Here is a 20,500-nt window from a genome sequence, read left to right as displayed (position 1 = left end):
GGTTGTGAGCTAGTCCGCTTGTCCTAGGTCTTAATCCGACGGCTCTACACGAGTCTGGTGTGTGGATGCGATATGTCCAGGCTATATAGTGGTTTGTATATGAAAGGTAGACATCCAGGTAGCTCTCACCAAGGAGGTTATATAGTCTATATAACCTCCTTGCTCTCACTGACACTGACGAAAGACAGCGGATGCTGTCTGAAACGTCAGACTGTTTCAAACATTTTATCCAGTTGCTTGAGTAACTATTTTTGGCGTATCTAGTGGTTTGTACCTTTCATACCAGACAATTAGAGGCTGTTCCTTTGGCGGTTGCATTCCCTGATGTTGGTAATCCCGTTCTTTGACACAGCTTAGTGTTGCTTCTGCAAAAGTTGGTTTGGCAGAGTCAAAAGGTTATGTTGGATTAGCCCTCCTTGTGTGTTTTTTTTTTTCATACTGATGACCTTTGCACCAAAGTGCGTGTTGGATCTAGCTACTATTGAAATGGACGTTTTGATCCAAACATTACAAATGGAATAAAAAAAGTTCACATGGCACAGCTAGAAGCGTTTGTTAGGCACGTGGAAACCGGTGATTGTCTACGCTGAGTTTCAGCCTTTTTGTTTTCGGTGTCAACTTCTTCACTTTATTTTCGATCACCTTTCGGTACTTTTGCAAAGCCTCGTAGTAAATAACGCCTAAGCCAAGCACGTTGATACAAATTCAACGATACGAATAACGTTCCAAAGTTAAAGAGAGGGAAACTGTAATATAATAGCAAGATATCTCAAAAAACACCTTTAAAACAATACATTACGATTTCCCTTCATTGTTCTAAGTACTAGTGGTTATTTCAACCAACTGAAATTTTATATTATCTAAAATGATCTACTTGCTAAAGCCGGCGTCACAATTCATGCGAGCGTCGGCCGACTTTGTAGATCGTCCGAAGCTCGCCGAATTTCAAAATCGCCCGAGCGTCGACCGTATGTTCAAATGAAAATCTCGGGCGACGTCCGTCGAACACTAAAAACTTTAAAAAACCATGAGATGGTGCCATCTCTTGGACATGGACGAAGTCAGTATCGACTAACCTGTAAAAGGCCAATATTTGGATCAACTTTTCTTTAGAGAAATTGCCCAAAGCCCGCGTAATCGACAGGACGTCGGCCGTACTTCGGCCGAAAATGCACATTTGAAGCTCGCAAACGCGTCGGCCGAGCTGAATTTCTTATTTGTGACGGGGGCTTAATGAAGAATGGTCAAGACCCTTTCCCAAAAGGCTGTCACATTTTCGTATCATCCAAACCCATCACATGTGTTGCATCCTGAGATTGCTATATAGATTGCAGACAAAAGGATGACCACAGAAGCACAACTGTGCGAGGTAAATTTTACTTTGATAATTGGAAACGTTCACTTTAATTTACAATCATCATTGGACATAGACAAAACTTTCGAGATAATAACACATGCAAAAGCCTTATTTGGCGACAAGATCTGCCTCAGTTTACCATCCTTACTACTTAGTTCCTGCAACGACTATGAAAATATAATTGATTTCTCAAGTATGTTGGCTAAAAAATGTATGTAAACACAAAAGAAAATACTCATTTGTGTTGCTGTTAGGACCTACTAAGTACCTATCAAGTTATTGCAGAAATACTGGACACTTTGATAAGAAACGCTGCAAATCATACATATTAGAACTCTCAAATTTACAAATCAGAGTTGCACCATATACAAGCACATATATCGTTATTATTATAATGATTATATTATCATATCTGGACTTGAGATTGTGGCTCAGGTATCATAACTTGGCCACATCGCTCAATCAATAGATATTTAAAAAAATTGACTTCTTAATGAATATTATCAGCTACTGCTGCACCGCTGGTGTGTTACACAAAAGGGTGGTTACACTGGCTATATAGATACAGAGAGGTTGGTGTATTACGCCAAAGAGTTGTTACAACGGCTATATGGATACAGGTACAGAAGCTGGTGTATTACACTGAAGGGTGGTTTTACTGGCTATACAGATACAGAATCTGGTGTGTTATGCGGGTATTTCACTGAAGCTGTGGCACGTCTAGTAACCTCACTGCAGCGGAGCAATTTGGCGGAGTGCTCAACAAATTTCTTCGATAAAAAAAGAAAATCTTTTTTCAAACTTTGTGTGTTTTGTTGTCTTTATAGTCATACATTGTAGTCATGTTCTTGTATGATATTCCCATTAATCATAAAGTCCAGGTGTAACACAAATCCAATTCAGGACGGAGCGAGGCACATCAAGTGAAATACCTACTTAGGATCTGCACTATATAATTATTGTGGTGTGGTTGCACTGGCTATATAAGATACAGACAGAGAAGTTGGGGTATTAGGCCAAAGGGCAGTTATACTGGCTATACTGTATACAGATACAGAAGCTGGTGTATTACTCTGAATGGCAGCTATACCAGTAGGTACAGATACAAAAGTTGGTGTGTTACGCCAAAAGGCAGTAACTAACTAACACAGCTGCAGACAGAAAACTTCTAGTGTAAGATCTGCACTCCTGCCTGTCAGACCAGACAGTTGCTGATGTCCAGTCCGCCTGTAGCACCCTGCTGTAAGTCTACAGCCTGCAGGTCTGCCCCATTGTCCTGAGGAAACTCTAACGACGCCACGCACCCGACCAGTCCGGACGTGTACCGCCCAGCAGACACCTGCACAGCAGGGCTGGGATGGCCACCTGGAGGGGACAAGTACACAGCTTCAATTTGTTCTGTATCTGTATAGCCGGTATAACCGCCCTTCGGCGTAACACACCAGCTTTGCAGGCACGTGGCGCGGCAGCAGCTGGTTATATTACACTGAATGGCCTGTCACACCTAACTTTTGCACATCTGACTGCAGTCATTCTTTGAAGCTATTTAGTGAAGGTGTTCCTACAGCATCTGATGACAACGAGTTCCATTCTACAGTAACTATGGTTCTCGGGAAAAACGAATTTTTGAACACATCAATCCTTGGTTTATAACTCTGGTACTTAAAGGCATGAATGTTTCTTGTCCTTTTTTGTTAACACAATTGAGGTATTACCAGAACAATCATAGAGTGGAACTCGTTGCCACAAAGTAAAATAAGGGCATTCTTATCAGATGGCCTGAGCCTTAGCTAATTTGCAGATCTGATGTGCAAAGGTTAGCTGTGACAGGTCGTTCAGCGTAATATAACCAGCTGCTGCCGTGCCGCGTGCCTGCTAAGCTGGTGTGCTACACCGAAGGGCGGTTATACCGGCTATATAGATACAGAATGATATAGATTCAGAACATGTATATACTTAACCAGTCCTATATATATATATGTATGCACCATCAAGTGTCTTTGGCAGAAGTACTCGGATAGTTAACACAACCAGCAGCAACATGACCTGTGACACACTGGCCTTGTGGTAACATCACAAAAAGACAACAAGAAGTTGCACCAATGTAAGAGTAGTACATGTTTTAGATAAGTATCATAAGTCCTGTCAGTGTCACTTTATCATGAGCTTTGTATCAGAACTTAGCCTGATAGGGTATGAATGTACAATAAAGGTTATCACTAATAACTCACCAATGTAAAGATTGTTGTTTACAGCGTTGAGCCCGACAGCGCCCCCTGGGGACATTGAGGTGAACTGCAGCTCTGTCCCGTCTAGGCCAGTCACTGTCAGCTGGCCCTCTCTATCTCTCCTGTGTGAGAATACCAAAGTTGCATACTGATTGCCAAAGATTCTTTCATTTCGTTATTCATGCCATGTTGATTTGATTATACTTGCAGTTAGATGTGCAAAGGTTAGGTGTGACGTGTGAAGTCGTTCAGTTTAATATATCGACCAGCTGCTGTTGCGCCGCGTGCATGCAAAGCTTAATATGTGTTCTGCGGAAGGGTGGTTATACCGTCTATATAGATATATGGATGAAATCTGAATAACAACAATTTTCACCCGTTTCTCAAAAAAAAATGTTGTCTGTAAATACTGAATTTGGTACAAAGCTGCTGCAGTGGAAGGAGAGGGATGGGCTCCCGCTTCCCATACCATGCCTTAGACACAGTGGATAACAACCCCACTGTGCCTACGGCCTCGAAAAGGAGACTAATCTCTTTTATGATAGCTCAGCTATTGGCGTCTAGTGAAAAGGGGGACTAACAGTTGCAATTGAATTTACTTCTCTATATTGAATGCATATGGTGGATGTTTGTAACAAACCTGTCAAGCAGGACCTTCCAAAATTGTCCATTGTTGATGTTAACAGCAGATGCTGTAATTTCTGCAATACCACCTCCGAGATTGAACCTGCCAAGTAATATATCAAGAAATCAATAAATCAATTCAGTTTTTTCTAACAAATTGATTTTTCACATTTTTGGGCTGCCAAATTTTACACAGTTATAGAAGTTACAAGACAGTGATTCACAGGCCAAGGAATTTTGTAGTCGTGGCAAGTGCCTTTCCAAAGGGGACAAGATTGGGGTATGTCAGAGGATTGAACCCGTAAGCTCTTTGTTCTGAGCCATTAAGCCGCACAATGAAATGGGTGACACTGTACAGATGTAGAAAACATACCTGAGCTCTAACTGACCCTGGTAGAACCCCAAAGACAGGAAGTCTCCAACACCCTGCATATACAAGTAAGGTTTGATACACACTTGGTTCTTAGTGTATCTATTCTTAGTAGTAAATAATAAGTCAAGTATTTACAACTCAAAATGTCTCAAGTTTATATGGCAGAAACAGCGGCAATGAATAAAATACATTCATGCATGACTTGTGTCAAATACAAAGCCTTAAATATGGCTCCTTCAATTGTTGAATAATGGTGATAATGCAACATTCTTTCTTGAAATTACTTCTTTAGTGTGGCATACATACTTTTTTATTATGTACAATGTTTTGTTTTGTATGTATAGCACATACATGTACCTACCTCAATGCCTTTCACAACACCATGATCAGGACCTGTCAGGGATCTAAACTCAGTACCTCAAGGTTTTGAGTCAACAATCCTAACCACTAGGCCACCTTAATTTCCACCTTGCCATGTTACAGCAGCTGCTTTAGAAGATTGAAGAGTGTCACCTGTGGGTCCCCCAACCAGAGCAGCAAACAGTTGTCCTGAGTTGTCCTCACCACCATGGCAAGTCTGGTCTGTCTACTGGATCTGCGGGATGATAACAAAAAGTATTCTTGACTGGTATGTCATATCTAATAATGATATAGAAGAATTTAAAACAACAGCTTAATTCAGATGTGAGGTCATTTGCCAATGACTTTCTGTTATATATCATATATAGAGATAGTTGTCTACATATAACTTGTCAGTCAGAGAGTGCAGGATCTGTGTGACACCGGGTCACCCCTAGTCTTCTTGATAAATGTGCTGGCTTCTTTTACGTGCCGAGGTTTGACATCATAAGCTCCCTCATACATGGGGCCAGTTCAGATATGAACAGATTTGTCAAACCCAACAATGGGGCCCGGGATCTAATCCCAGGTTGTGCCCAGAGACATGTCCGAACTTGCGCCCCGACGTTGTGCCCTTGGGAAAGGCACTTAACACGACTTTCTTCACTTCACTCAGGTGAAAATGAGTAGTACCTAACTCATCTAAGGTTAGGGATGTCCCTCAGATAGGACGTTAAATGGAGGTCCCGTGTTTGGGGAGAGCCACACCCCGCGCACGTAAAAGAACCCACCACACCTTTTGAAAAAGAGTAGGAGCATACGATGGTCCAAACCTTACAGTCTGGTCTGGGTTGACATCTTGAAAAGGTGATAGTTCACCTGTTATGTCAATCCTTCCACAAATGTGGTAAATCAAAATTTAAAAAAATAAAAAAACATGACTGTAAGTTGTACTGCAGACTTACACAGCCGGCAGGTGCTGGGGGTACTGCAGGTAGCTCTGCCCACTGAACTGAGCCAGGGAGAACGACAGTGCTGAAACACATACATGTACAAGTCATGGCTTCAGAATGGGGAAAAACAAGGAACATGGTCAGAACATGGATTCAAATAGGAGGCACAGAGACAAGCCTATCATACTTGAAACTGTATTATTTAGTTAACGATATTATTATTTAAAATACATAACTTCTACTAGACCATGCTGCGACTCAAGATTTTTGTCTCATCAGGGTAATCCAGTTATGGCATCAATGACATCACAGTGAACATGGCGACCAGTTCAGAAACTTGCATCACAGTTTGCAAAAAACATAGTTAAGACCTGGACTCATTATTAGTACTAACCATTCCACAAGTCCCAACCACACACATTAGAGCTGTGTACCTAACCAAATTTTAGGTACAGGTACAGGTACACGGGTTTAGGTACAGGTCCGAACCTGAACCTGTACCTAAACTATTGTTCAGAAAATGGTAGATTTTCAATAAGGAAAAAAGCATGTTTGAACTGGTAAAAACATGATATTCGATTGTGCTAGGTATTATTTTTATGAAAACACAGATGAATATCTGACTCCAGCCTTGCAAATGTATTTCATGTGCTAGAGTATAGTATAGATGTGGCTTTAGTGCACTGCCACGGTAATTTCACAGTAATTATATCTGTCAAATTAGTCATCCCGAGTCAGGCTTGACCTGATTAGTACCGGTCCAGTACCATGCAGTACTGTATCGGTACAGTGTAGGTACACAGCTCTAACACACATACCTTGGGAACAGCTGTCTCCTGTGTACAGGTGTGTACATAAACATGTGGCCTGGCCATCTTCATTCATGATGCAGGTTCCTCCGTTGCGGCATGTCACCTGAGCACACCTGTCCTCAACCTCACATACATCCCCAAGGAAACCTACAGGCAGAGGTTAACACCATTTTACATACCTTGTTTAATACAAGTTATGTATATCATACTATCATAATACATGCCCTTTCCACTGAGGCCACGATTGTTGAGCAACCATTGAATGTCTGAACAAAAGATTCGTTTAGTACTGTAACTGTTACACTATGATTAATAATTTAAAAATTATCATAATACTAAAGAGGTGTATTTTTTGTAAGATTGGTGTGTTTTGCAATGTCTTTCAAATTCAAATGATTCTCCTACATCGTGGATCAAATTCAATTTGTGGTAAAATCCTGGGTCATCCAAATTTGGTCATTCAACGGTCCACACCCAGTAGTGGAAAGGGAGGCTGAGTCACAAAACTCTTACCGAGCAATGAAACTTTTAGCAACACTGAAGCATTTCCTCACATGCATTGCGTTACAGCTGCTGTCAAGATTGTGCCCTGTTTAACCGCTAAGATCTTGAGACATTTTGTACACAACTGCAAATTAAAGAATGTCATACCACCAAATACCAACAATAATAACCACGGACAGTGACATATGTGTTCATGCACAAACGATGTGCGTGATGAAGTGAAACTATTCAAAACAACTAAAGAGTGGGAAAGAAGTGAGCAGCATGCAACAGTCTAGGGACAATACAAACCTTCATGCTGTACAAAGTGATCCATAACCCTAGTATTGACATTGACAAAGCTAACAACACCATGCATAACATTGACATTGACAAAGCTAATGTTACATGTAGACAGTTCAACACTCACTTCACCTTGTCACCTGGATGTGACCCACTAACCTGGCTATCTGACTATCATGATCATCAGATGATGGGACTAAATTGGTCAGACCCTGTACTTGATGACTGAAGAGTCAACCAAGCTGCAGAAAAGTTGATCATCAGTAATTAATATGTGTCAAGATCAGTGCGCAATTGTGCTGAAATCACTTTCAATCAACATATATTACTATACACATTTTCGAATTTGATAAACCATACATAGTCATTACTCATTCAATCAATTGAAAAATGTTATACATGTATATCATTGGAAAGCTTAATCTATTTCCCTATTATAGATACCATGATATTAAATATTTTTGACATGATTCTACATTCAAGGGTTGAAAACCAGAGCTATGCGAGTATGTCCCAAAACAAAAATGCCAAACTTTCCTTACCGACACAGTGCCTGATGTTGGCAGCAGAATTTCTGCACTTTTGCCATGGTGCTCATTGTACAAAAGAGAGACCATAACAAATGAGGTATCCTTTTCAAGGGAATTGTATGAGGGGTAGTCAAAAAGTAATGCAAGTGCTTTTAAAATAAGCTTGTTTTTTTCATCTCCATTACTCATTGAGATACTTCAGTCTCAAGAGGATAATATCTTAATATATGTTCCCTTACCTTTGTGCCAAATTTCACCTCCTGATGAAAAAATGACCTAATGTTATGAAACCACAGTCTTGGCTGCATTTTTAGTTTTTTTACTTCCCCTTGTATAAGCTTTCCAGTGATACAACACATCACTATCAATATCTTAGCAATAATACTTATCATTACAAAAGGAGAAATTATGACTTAAGTTTTCAAAGACTTACCCTCAACACATGAACAGTTGAAGCCAGCATTGCTGCTGTCCACCACACAAGTGCCTCCGTTCAGACACGGCTGACTGGCACAGACAGAAACAACCGTCTGTGTAGGTGCACTGCCAGATGTCTGTACAGGAACTGAGGGAGCTGTTGAACTTGAAGCTGTAGTTTCCTGACCAGGAACTGAGGGAGTTGTTGAACTTGAAGCTGTAGTTTCCTGGCCAGGAACGGAGGGAGCTGTTGAACTTGAAGCTGTAGTTTCCTGACCAGGAACTGAGGGAGTTGTTGAACTTGAAGCTGTAGTTTCCTGGCCAGGAACGGAGGGAGCTGTTGAACTTGAAGCTGTAGTTTCCTGGCCAGGAACTGAGGGAGCTGTTGAACTTGAAGCTGTAGTGTCCTGGCCAGGAACTGAGGGAGCTGTTGAACTTGAAGCTGTAGTGTCCTGGCCAGATGTCTGTACAGGAACTGAGGGGGCTGTTGAACTTGAAGCTGTAGTGTCCTGGCTCCATGGTGTAGTCCTGGTAGACAGTGTTGATGTAGGGATTCGTATGCCACAGTACTGTCCTGTATACCCGGCCAAACAAACACAAAAGAAAGACATGGTGACATCTGAACCTGTTCTTGATGTTATGTTTACAGGGCCAAAATTCATTTCTGGGAATAGGTGCACTGGTGTACTTAACCGAAAAAGTTAGGTGCACAGAAAGAATTTTGGAAGCACAAGTTAAAATAAACTACAATAAACAAATAGACAACAAAAAAACAATGTCAGTCTTGATTACAAACTCATCTGTACTGGCTCTTAAGAACTTGAATCTTTAATTCTATAGATAACTTCAAAATCTTAAACAAGTAATACATCAAAATTTAATGAATATATAGATGATTGCTTTTTCTGATACTGAAGAATAATCTGTGTACTAGCATACAATAGTATCTTTACCCTACAACCTACAAAAATATCTAGGTGCACAGTCAAAGGTTAGGTACACAGCTCCAATTTTGGGTGCACAAAGGTGCACATGCACCCAGTATTTCCAGCTCTGGTCTAGGTACACAGCCCTATACCTGTGAGTTCGGGAGGGCAGAGACAGGAGAATGACGATCCTGACTCCACACACTGTCCTGCTCCGCAGGGCTGCGTGGCGCACGGGGCGAGGACCTCACACCTGGCACCTGCGTAACCTGCCGCACACACGCACCAAGGGTGAAGTCATTTTTAACTCATTAATCAATCTCTCATAGAAATCTGAACAACAAATTGAGATATTTCAGTCTCAAGAAGAGAATATTTTATGTTCTATTTAACCTTTGCGCCAAATTTCAACAATTGATGAAAAAATGGACTTCTATGTACATAATATGTAAGTTTTAAGGAAATTATACATTGTCAAGCATTCCAGTGGTATATGTCAATCATACATTTGCTGATCATAACAAAATGGGAAAATATCACAGTCTATGACTTACCCTCAGCACAGGAACAGTTGAAGCCAGCATTGCTGTTGTCCGTCGCACAGGTGCCTCCGTTCAGACATGGCTGACTGGCACAGACAGAAACAGCTTCCGAGCAGTTTACACCGCCATAGCCCGGATCACACTCACACTGGTAAAAACTCTGGTCACCTACCGAGCACTGACCTGTGTGAGAAAGAAATTGTAAATAGTGCACTTCAAACATGGTGGAAGCTGAAACACATTTCATTTCAAACCGTCCCTTCAACAATCACAAAAGAAAGGAGCTGTTTGATGAGACAACCAAATTCCATCCTAATTTCTCCACGTTTCCAGACATGATTGAAACTACTTTCTTCTTAACAGTTAACAACACAGAACCCACACATTACAGAAAAGGTGGGATCATTCATCTTCCACTGTCTGGGAAAAAGAAGTCGAACCCAATAAAACAATGCTCTAGAGTGACTATTTAGACTAGATCTAGAGTAGACCTTTCATGTTACATGTACTTTCAATTAGCCTCCAGGCAGGAATTTGCGATAAACTTTTTAAACTTTTCACTGACCGAAAACACAGGGATCAGGGTCACAGTCGATGATAGCGACCTCACAGCGGTCCCCCGTGTAGCCGTGGAAACAGTCGCAAAACGCAGCTCCGAACAGCGGGAAGCAGAAACCCTACAAAGTGGCAAATACACATGGTGTAAATAACTTTGGACCTCTCTAGTACACTTCATTTATATATATATATATATATGTTTTTTTGTCTTTCATAATCATATAATATGACTAATAGTCATAGGTTTTGGTTTATTGTTAAGTAATTTTCACTTAAGTTGGTACATTGTATAAATATACTAATTAGTAGTGTGAAGATGATTAGTAGTAGTCAAGAGTACTGTATTTTTTCGTATGATGTAAAGATTTAGTAATAATCACTAAAGGAGTTTCCTAATAAACAATTTTGAAATCAAACATTATACCTGCACACAAGGGTCAGGGTCACACACGGATGAGTCCAGCTCACACATCTGTCCCTGCCAGCCCTCCTGACACTGACAGAACCACCCCAGGCTGTCTTCATAACAAGCGCCACCGTTCTGACAGGGGCGACTGTCACAGGCCACTGGTGGTTCTGCAGACACCGTCTGTGTTGGTGCCAAAGTCTGGATGGGAACTGGAGGAGTCGTACTCACTATGAGACAGAAAGAAAAAGATTATTTCAGACAGTTGCAAATGACTGATAAGTATTTAATACCAGCTGAAAAGAGAACATTCAAGAAATTATGCCTTCAAGTGCCAGACTTCACAAGAGAAAATTTTTATTGACACAACAAAAGTACAGCGACTTTCGTAAGGTCAGACTAAAGCTATCAAGGAAAACCACCATCTACTTTGTGAAAAGGTTTAGGTACAGGTAAAAGGTAAAGGTAGTGCCATTAATGTTGCTTTTCTGAGGCCACAGTGGTAGTGGGGTGTTATCAATTGAAGCTAGGATTGATTCAAAACTATCGTACAGTGGAATTTGTTACCACCAAGCACAGTAGGGGCATCTTCGCTGGATAGCTTAAAAGAATGTTTGCAGATAGATTTGCAAAAGTTAGGGGTGACATGTCATTGTTACATAACTTGATAAACACTCACAATAACTCTCTGTTGTAACTGTTTCCTGGATCCAGGGTGTAGTCATGGTAGATGTTGTTACTGTAGGAATGGATATGTCACAGTACTGTCCCGTATACCCGGCCGAACAAACACAGAGGAAGGATTGTCCGTGGGGACGACACTCTCCATTTTGTCCGCAGGGGTTGTCTGTTCTGTTGCATGGGTGTAGCAGTGTTTCACAGTGTAGTCCTGTGAGAAGGAATGTGTACCGGTACACAGTACAAAAAAATCATTTAGGTACAGGTGGAAAATACTGGATGTCAATGTACCTATCACTGTACGTATACCCTTAGGCTAATAGACTTTCTGATCATTAATTTTAAAAGTATTAAACATTTTGACATAATTCTGTTACTAAAAACATGTTGTTCCGACGACAAAGATCACCTGTACCTGATGTTATGTTTACTAGTCTGCAAGGAGATCTATCAGTGGCAAAGCAGTATTTAAAGGGCAAACCTGTATCCAAAGACACTGGTTGGCCCTTTTGATACTGCCTTGTCACCGATAGATCTGCTTGGATATTAACGTTTAGGTACACAGCCCTACCTGTGAGTTCGGGAGGACAGACGCAGGAGTAGGCTGCTCCCGACTCAACACACTGTCCTGCTCCACAGGGCTGCGCGGCGCACGGGGCAGTGACCTCACACCTTGCACCTGAGTAACCTGCCGCACACACACACCTGTAGGCACCTGCAAGACACATAGAAGTCCCACTTCCTGAAGATTAAACCACCCCTGATGATTAAACAAGCACTTAATCTTTAAGAAAAAGAGGCATACTCAACATTGTTGTATGTAATACTATGTAACCTTAATTTTCTTTTCTACAGACTTTTCAACAAACCTACATGTACAAATGTACATGTATCTGCTGTCTTCATTGGTGCAACATGAATTTGTCCTAGCAGTGCAAAGTCAACTTGAATGTCCTATTGTGACGTAATTATTCTGACAAGGATGCATTTTTGTACATAATACGTTAACTTACTTCTTAAATTCTTGCCACTTTGCGACGAGGCAGCAAGGATGCGGTCCCAAACATGACTTTGTCTTAATACCTCCCCTTGTTTCCTAACTAATGACTGGTGTGGACTTTCTGGGGGGTATGGACTTGTCACGTTTGGGACCACATCTGACTCTGTTAAAGACCTTATCCAGCAGTTATTTAATTTGTATCATACAATTATGTATTTCTAGATTACATGAGGGTCTTAGAGTTAGCTTACCGACAGCGTCGAGACACAAACCACCATTCAGACAGTGAGGGCTGAGATCAGGCTGGCTGCACTCATCCAGCTCCACCTGGCACAACTGTCCTGTGAAACCATTGGCACAGAAACACTCTCTCTCTCCTGGAAATAAACAAACTCTCATGTCACAAACCACCTGGCACAACTGTCCTGTGAAACCATTGGCACAGAAACACTCTCTCTCTCCTGGAAATGAACAAACTCTCATGTCGTAAACAAGACAGTGGATGATTCTTCAGCATAGCGTCAATAAGGAATGTGACAAGTTGAACACATTGGGGCTGCACCCAGCTTTTGTGAGGGACGTAAAATGGGGTCTTGTGTTCGAGGTGGTACCTCGTTAATGGGGAAGGGCTAGCAACCACTCCTTGCAAAAATATACCCTGCTACTGAAACAGCAAGAACACTAAGTCTTGCTGACCTACATGTACGTGCTACTAGCTCTACAATTTGATGTTACAGTTATGTATACCTAGTACAAGGGTCTGAACAAACAAACTGAAAAAAAGATTTTTAAAGTTCTCATGCAGAAAGGAATTATGCCATAATTGAAATGATCTCTTACCAGGTTGTAAATGCTGTCCACAAGGCAGTCCGTAGGCACAGCAGAAGCCGTTATTTCTGCAGGGGTTAGGCTGGCAGAGTTGCAGCTGGTCCTGGCAGTGCTGTCCCTGATAACCCACGTCACACTCACAGCTGTAGGAGTTGACTCCATCCACACAGCGCCCTACATGTACACGACAAATATCTGACTGAAATAACTTCTGTAATAGAGAATCTTATATTTGTTTAGTACCTCCATAAAATCATGTCTTGTAAACTTCTTGTTTATAAGGCCTACACATGTATGATGTACGCAAGGTAAAATTAGGTACTACTAATCTAAAAAAGTACAAAATGTAGTTGAAGCTCAGACTGAGGACGAGGAATGACATTTTGTCATTGGCTAAGTAGTATAGTGCAAATTGGCTTTGCTGCTTTGCGTGTTCAGTCAAGTACACTGGGTCACCCTTTATCTTCTTGATAAGTGTGTTGGGTTCTTGTACGTGCTCAGGTTTGGCACTTGAGGCTTTATATACACATGTGTGCCTGAAGCTCCCTCATACAATGGGCCTCGAGCTTTACATCTGAAATGACAAATACAAACTTAAGGTATATTACACAATAAATCTAAAGTAAGCAGGAATTTTTAACTATTTACCAGAGAAGAAGGTACACCGAGCCCTTACCATGCGGTCCACAGGAATCAGGTTGGCAGTCGTCTATGTTAGTTTCACACTGGTCTCCAGTAAAGCCAGTCAGACACACACATCTGACACCTGCGCCCCCTGGCAGAGGGAAACATACTGCACCATTCTGACAAGGGTCCTGAAAACACACACAGACAGACATACATGTACAACAGGCGACACTATAAATCCGGACACGAAAAAACACTTGAAATCCGATAAACTGTACATGATTATTGTGGCATAGTTTCAGTGGGAAATTTACAATTTTAGAATGTGTCGTAGTGCATGATAACAGTTATGTCACTGGATAGGCCTCGTGGGACCAGCTCAGTTCCGCAGAATTCTTCAGTAAAATGCAGAATTCTGTGCTGGTTTCAGCATTTGAGAGTGGAGAATTCTTAAAGCCATATACAGAATTCTGCAAGCATAATATGCAGAATCCGGCAAGCCATATTGTACAATTCTGAAAATCATAATGCAGAATTCTGAAAACCATATGCAGAAATCTGGAAGCAATTGCCATGCTATCATTCATTGAACTGGTAACTGTGATTGACAGTCTATCAGTAATGTAACCAGCCCACCTGAAGTGGAAATGAGCACAGCTGAGGCCTCTCACACCGCAGCCCTGCGTACGCCGGGGTACAGAGGCAGGTAAAATCTCCCAAGCCAGCCAAACAGGTGCCACCGTGTGTACACGGTTCAGATGCACATACATCAACCTGGTCTGCACATGTCCTTCCTTCATGACAATAGAAATTGTGCAAGGGCAAGGGCTCAGACATGGTATAAACATCTTATATTAGGTTCTTGTAAACTGTATCATAAGGAATTGTACTTCTTGATTATATCAAATAGAAATTTCCGTACTTCAAATATCTGTAGTAAATGCAACGGATAAGTTAAACTTAAGTTAATACAACGGAGAAGTTAAACTTTATGTTTTTTGTAAACTTGGACAAACCTTGCATAAGAAACATTATCTGTTCTGACATACAAATGTAGCACACAAAGAAGCAAGAAGAAGTTGACTCTACTTGCCTAGCTTAGTACAACACTTTTGCCTACAGTGCTTCCTAACACATGTTTAACTCTTACTTGTATTGTTGTCTCCTTTCCTGTCTATGCTTGTTATATGTTTTAGTATGTACCTGTGAGGCCAGTTAAACAGGTGCAGATGAACCCATCCTGCGTGTCTGTGCAGGTCCCACCATGCTGACAGGGGGCGCTGTTACAAGCTAGGACCTCCTCCTCACACAGTCTGCCCTGGTACCCATCTGGACACTCACACTGAAACCTACCAAACAAAATGACTAATGAACTGGCGTGGAGTCACGTTGGCGTGAAGGCAGGGGGGTTGGCCCAGAACCGAGAGGTCCTAGGTTCGAATCCGGGGTTCCCTGACATTGTGCCCTTGGAAAAAGCACTTAACACAAATTTCCTCATTTCACTCTGGTGGAAAGGAGTACCTAGCTTCAGTTAGGGACATCTCTTGGATAGGACGTTACATCAAGGTCCTGTGTTTGAGGACAGTTACCTGGAGCACATAAAAGAACCCGCCACACTTATTGAAAAGAGTAGGGGTCCTTCCTAGTGTGAATGTATCTAACCTTACAGTACATTGTGTATATGGTAAATAGGCAACAGAATCTTCAATATGTTGAAGTTGGTAGCCTAACAAAGAAAGAAGGAAGAAGGTGTCCTCACGTGTTTCCAGCTGCACTGCACTGGCCGCCATGTTTGCAGGGGTGACTTGTACAGGGGTCGTATGTTTGGCAGGAGGGACCGCTGAAGCCGGGATGGCAGGTACAGCTGCAGAACAAGGAACAACAAACACAGACATGATGTTCTGTAAGAAGAACAACATGGGGTGAAATTGTAAGGGGATTTCCCTAAAGTTCAACTGGTAGCAGCACCCTGGTTCAATCCTGGGTCAGGACATCTCGTTTGGGGCTGCACCGGTCTTTTGGAAGGGATGTAAAATGGGTTGGATGTAAAATGGGTTCCTGCATTCGAATAGGTGCCTATCTCAGAAACATTCAGCATTGCAGTTTACTGTTACTGTATACATGTATGATGTATACCTTGAATTTTTATAAAGTCTGTCAGAAAAAGGATTGAAAATAAATCATATGACATGCCATATACTGTCCACAAGTTTCTAACACGTATACCGTCGAGCTGAGTTGATTCCTGACATGTTCCCTACCTGTAGTTGCTGTAGAGGTTGATGCAGGCACCGCCAGGACTGCAGAGCTGAGCGTCACGCTGACACTCATCCACGTCAGTTTCACATAGAGCACCTGACAGACCTGCTGGACAGCTGCAGCTGAAACCGTCTGCCAGCTCATGGCAGGTGCCACCTGAAACAGGAACATACATCTAAACATCCGCAATTCTCTCATCCACACCAGTCTCACACAGAGCACCTGTCATACCTACTGGACAGCTGCAGCTGAAACCGTCTGCCTCCTCATGGCAGGTGCCACCTACACGACAACAGGAACATAACATGAAGCTATTAAAACATCAACATTTCTTGCATGACAATATTACAGCTGCAGCTGAAATCGTCTGGTAGCTCAAGGCAGCTGAAACTGTCTGCCAGCTCAAGGCAGGTGCCACCTGACAACAGTAACATTTGCATCTTAACATCCACAATTCTCTCATCCACATCAGTTTCATACAGAGCACCTGTCAGGCCTGCTGAACAGCTGCAGCTGAAACCATCTGCCTCCTCACGGCAGGTGCCACCTACACGACGACAGGAACATCAAGCTATTAAAACATCAATAGTTCTCACATCTACGTCAATCTCACACAGAACACCTGTCAGGCCAGGTGGACAGCTGCAGCTGAAACCGTCTGCCAGCTCATGGCAGGTGCCATCTGAAACAGGAGCATGCATCTAAACATCAATAATTCTTGTATCTACGTCAGTTTCACACAGGACACCTGTCAGACCTGCTGGACAGCTGCAGCTGAACCCTCCTGCCTCCTCACGGCAGGTGCCACCTGATAACAGGAACGTGCAGCTAAACATTGACGCGACAAACTCTGCCTTGAGTTTGCCCAATCTCTTACAAGCAGTGACAAATATCGTGATTGGCTGCCATCACGTAGGGGGATGTCCACAACAGATCACTCAGGAACAATATGAAACTGAGTCAGTTTAAGTGCCGGACCCAACGCATGATAAACAGTACACTACCATATTGCGTTCGTCTGTTAAATGACTGCTGCTATAATGACTGTAAATATTAGTGTTTTAGATAGACTTTTAACGCGTATAATCTTATTGACCATATAAGGATGAAGACTTTTATTCAATGTGTAATGCCTTTTAAGTCCTGATAACATGTACAGGACATACATTGTCCAGAAGCTGCAATTCAGCACTTGTGGCTTTTTTATATCAAATATACCATTCTATCATTTACTTCATGCTTTTGATCGTAGGGCCGAGCTCTAAGTTATAGTGATAGGACTCAGCTTTTCTCATAGGTTGCTTTGAGTAATCCTCAACTTCGAACAATAATAAGTAGATCTAATTCTCTCACAGCCAGCTTTTTTTTTTAACATTCCTTGGCGACTCCTTCTACCATGCCCCAAAGAGTACCTTTCTTCCCCAAATAGAGCCTGACCAAACCACATTGGGCTGGATGCCTAGGATAGAAATGAACTGGTCAGAACTCAAATATATTGCATCATAACCTGTGGTATCTGTGGTTGAGGTATACGTAGAACATGTAGAAAGAACTCAGATATATCACTATCAGATACATGTTTGAATTTTATGTCCTACCATTATAACATGGCTGTGGCTGACAGTGCCGGGTGGCGTTGGTGTCCATGACGGTACCACAGTTGGAGCCTGTGTAGAACGGAGGGCAGGTACAGGTGTAGAACGCCACCTGCAAGTCTGTCCTGTCGTGTGCCTGACACGTCCCTCCAAACAGACAAGGCTGGCCCAAACATGCATCTTCTGTAAAGGGGAATATTCAAAAGAAGGTCAAATAAACTTGGCATTTGGGAACTTAATTTCGGTCAATCATATCTCCATGACTACTTAATCAAATGTATTGTATTATACATCATCTGAATGCTTATTTGATGGGACGCACATGGGATGTAAAGCCGGAGGTTGCTTGTTTGAGGAGAGCCACAACTCAAGTAAATTAAAAATTCCACCGAAGGTACTGAAAAGTGTAGAGGCCATCCTACTAGTAGTGTGAGGGTTCCTGTATGCAAACCTTACAGTCCAGTCTTAGTTACGCAGCTTGAACTTAATGTACAAAACTGGTGTGTTACGCCTAATGGCAGCTTACCGGTTATACAACTCAAACAAGCAAACAAACAAACAAACCTCCTTGACAAGTTGCAGCCGTCTCGTCTGTCCCATCTCCACAGTCGTCCTCTCCGTTGCAGACCCAGTCCAGCAGGGTGCATGTACCGTCCCCACAGGCTATCTGCTGTATGGGACCCAGGCTGGGACAGTCTGATCCTGATTTAAGTAGAAATGATATGTAAATCATCACTTAAGATATCTACAGATCTCTGCAGTCGTCCCCGCCATTGCACACCCAGTCCACAGCATGCACAGGCTATCTGCTGGATGGGACCCAGGCTAGGACAGTCTGCTAATGGTCAGTAAAAATAATTAATAAATGTAAATCATCTATTTACATACCAAAAACAATAACGATCTGTCAACCCCTTCTAGAGCTATTCAGGAAGGGGTTGACAGACCCTTCAAAGTTATATGTATATGAAACCAAATTGCCCCTGAAGTTTGAAAAAACCCGCTAGGAGGCTAAAACTTACACCACTTACTCTCTGCCTCAAAAGCTATCTACCATTCAAAAATCACGTCCACATCATGTCCAGAATACGAGATATCAAAACCATAAGTTCTGCTGCAGTACCTCAACAAGCTGATAGGGGGGCCAAAATCGAATGTAAATGAATTATTTTGTGACCTACCAAAATATCAAATATCAAGACAATCCAGGTATTCTCGAGTCTTGAAACAAAGACCTGTAATAATTGCAAACACTTTTGAGCGGAAATACCTATTTTCTTTCATTGTGGAAAATGATACACAACTGTACCTGCTAGACCAGCAGTCAGCATTAGCACCAGGCAAGGCAGCAGGTTGTTTGGGGTACCATTCATAGTGTCTGTATTTAAGGACAGAAGAACATAATATCAATATCATGACTCATTGATCATGAAGCAATTGTCTGTGGTGGAAAGAATTGCTATCTGTTCTGTCTCCGGGACCAGTCCCTCCGTCCTGGGACAGAAATTCGGTAGTTGGGACAGACTTCATGCCATGAAATTGATTTTCGTAAGCTCAAAATGACATATTCAACAAAGAAAATTAACAACATGGGAGCGCTAGCTATATAAAGCTCATGATCAGGAGATGTTGAGGCCCTTTCCAGCATAATTTACATGACCACAGTTAGTGTATTTCACGCATGCAGGGGTGGTATTGAAAACAGCATAGACTGTATGATCATAAATCAACAATGCTTTGACTTTTAAATAATACCAATCAATATCATCTATTATTGACGGACATTATGAAAGCTGTAACATGCAACAGGTGGGCAAAACGTCCTGGTTTAGACGATGATATGGATTATCAGCTTGTTTTTTTTCTCGTCGATGAACTTCACTTGCAAAGTCACTGTCATCATGTTCATAGTCTCTGGTTCATGGTCTACTTTTAAATCATTTGCATTTTTTATTTGCCGTTATTTTTTATTTGCTAACTTATCTAAACGTTAACGACACAAGTTTCAAGATCTAAAACACAGCTTAAAAGGTAGCTTTAAAACTTACCTTTCTAGAATTCACCTTGCCAAAGACATAGTCTCCTTGCAAGGCTACATCCAAGTGTCTCTAGTGACATCTAAAAGCTAACCTAGGAGGTTTACTGGCCGCTCCCGATGAGAAACTCCCAAACCTGTGTGTACATGCACATAGCATCCGGTACTTGACATCTCAACTTTGACCCTTGGGCCAGCGGGTCACCCTGCTAGGACATGATGACGTCACACTTGACTGGCTTGATGATTTCATGCTCTGGTTGCCCGTCACCCAAAACTGATGCGAGCGCGCCAAAAAACTAGACCGATGTCAGAATTTTGAGTTCAAGTTGGTTGTGGAAATAATTGAAAACGCAGAACATTCAATGTAGAAAAGTTTCGCATTACACATCGATCGGGGGGGGGGGGGTTCAACGACAAAGTTATTTTTCCAACTCTGGCAATAAAAAGGCGCATTATTGAAAATTTCAAAAAAATTCGCAATTTCAGCTAGCGATAAGTTGCCCCTAAAATTCGCGAACGCCTGCATGGCGCAATTTGTCGCAGTCCGGCTAGATACTAGCTAGTAGTACATGGATCGACGCAAGCGCGTTCGACCTGTCAGTATCCCAATGCCCATATCCTGAT

At 42.0% G+C, this 20,500-nt stretch overlaps 2 protein-coding genes across 3 annotated transcripts; both read right to left on the bottom strand.

Moving 5' to 3' along the window:
• Positions 1–1,361: 1,361 nt before the first annotated feature.
• On the bottom strand, positions 1,362–16,472 carry LOC136439013 (fibropellin-1-like). Its single transcript, XM_066434530.1, has 17 exons — positions 16,448–16,472; positions 16,246–16,399; positions 15,744–15,848; positions 15,188–15,333; positions 14,621–14,778; positions 14,034–14,172; positions 13,370–13,531; positions 12,781–12,906; positions 12,101–12,244; positions 8,436–8,993; positions 6,693–6,833; positions 5,887–5,956; positions 5,096–5,177; positions 4,583–4,635; positions 4,226–4,312; positions 3,589–3,707; positions 1,362–2,722 (listed from the first exon to the last, which is right to left on the bottom strand). The coding sequence occupies exons 1-17, from the start codon at positions 16,470–16,472 to the stop codon at positions 2,553–2,555; spliced, it is 2,439 nt and encodes an 812-aa protein (XP_066290627.1). The 3' UTR covers positions 1,362–2,552.
• LOC136430154 (notch homolog 2 N-terminal-like protein A) lies at positions 16,403–20,035 on the bottom strand. Of its 2 annotated transcripts, none has more exons than XM_066420485.1 (5): positions 19,887–20,035; positions 19,148–19,216; positions 18,403–18,540; positions 17,842–18,021; positions 16,403–16,790 (listed from the first exon to the last, which is right to left on the bottom strand). In XM_066420485.1, the coding sequence occupies exons 2-5, from the start codon at positions 19,209–19,211 to the stop codon at positions 16,558–16,560; spliced, it is 615 nt and encodes a 204-aa protein (XP_066276582.1). In that variant the 5' UTR covers positions 19,212–19,216; positions 19,887–20,035; the 3' UTR covers positions 16,403–16,557. The 2 variants fall into 2 exon arrangements, with proteins under 2 accessions (XP_066276582.1, XP_066276591.1); XM_066420494.1 differs by lacking the exon at positions 16,403–16,790 and adding an exon at positions 16,930–17,051.
• Between the last annotated feature and the right edge of the window lie 465 nt (positions 20,036–20,500).

This window comes from Branchiostoma lanceolatum, chromosome 1 (assembly GCF_035083965.1).
Source record: "Branchiostoma lanceolatum isolate klBraLanc5 chromosome 1, klBraLanc5.hap2, whole genome shotgun sequence".
Classification (NCBI taxonomy): Eukaryota; Metazoa; Chordata; class Leptocardii; order Amphioxiformes; family Branchiostomatidae; genus Branchiostoma; species Branchiostoma lanceolatum.
This window is presented reverse-complemented; position numbering and strand designations above follow the sequence as displayed.

What these genes read in the sequence shown, in the direction of transcription:
- LOC136430154 (XM_066420485.1), bottom strand. Translation starts at nt 19,211, where the DNA reads ATGAATGGTACCCCAAACAACCTGCTGCCTTGCCTGGTGCTAATGCTG. An exon ending in GGCTGCAACTTGTCAAGGAG is followed by an intron (nt 18,022 to 18,402) that starts GTTTGTTTGTTT and finishes TCCCCTTTACAG; the next exon opens with AAGATGCATGTTTGGGCCAG. An exon ending in GCCACAGCCATGTTATAATG is followed by an intron (nt 16,791 to 17,841) that starts GTAGGACATAAA and finishes GTCGTCGTGTAG; the next exon opens with GTGGCACCTGCCGTGAGGAG.
- LOC136439013 (XM_066434530.1), bottom strand. Translation starts at nt 16,472, where the DNA reads ATGACAGGTGCTCTGTGTGAGACTG. An exon ending in AGGTGCTCTGTGTGAGACTG is followed by an intron (nt 16,400 to 16,447) that starts GTGTGGATGAGA and finishes TTCCTGTTTCAG; the next exon opens with GTGGCACCTGCCATGAGCTG. An exon ending in TGTGCTCATTTCCACTTCAG is followed by an intron (nt 14,173 to 14,620) that starts GTGGGCTGGTTA and finishes GTGTGTTTTCAG; the next exon opens with GACCCTTGTCAGAATGGTGC.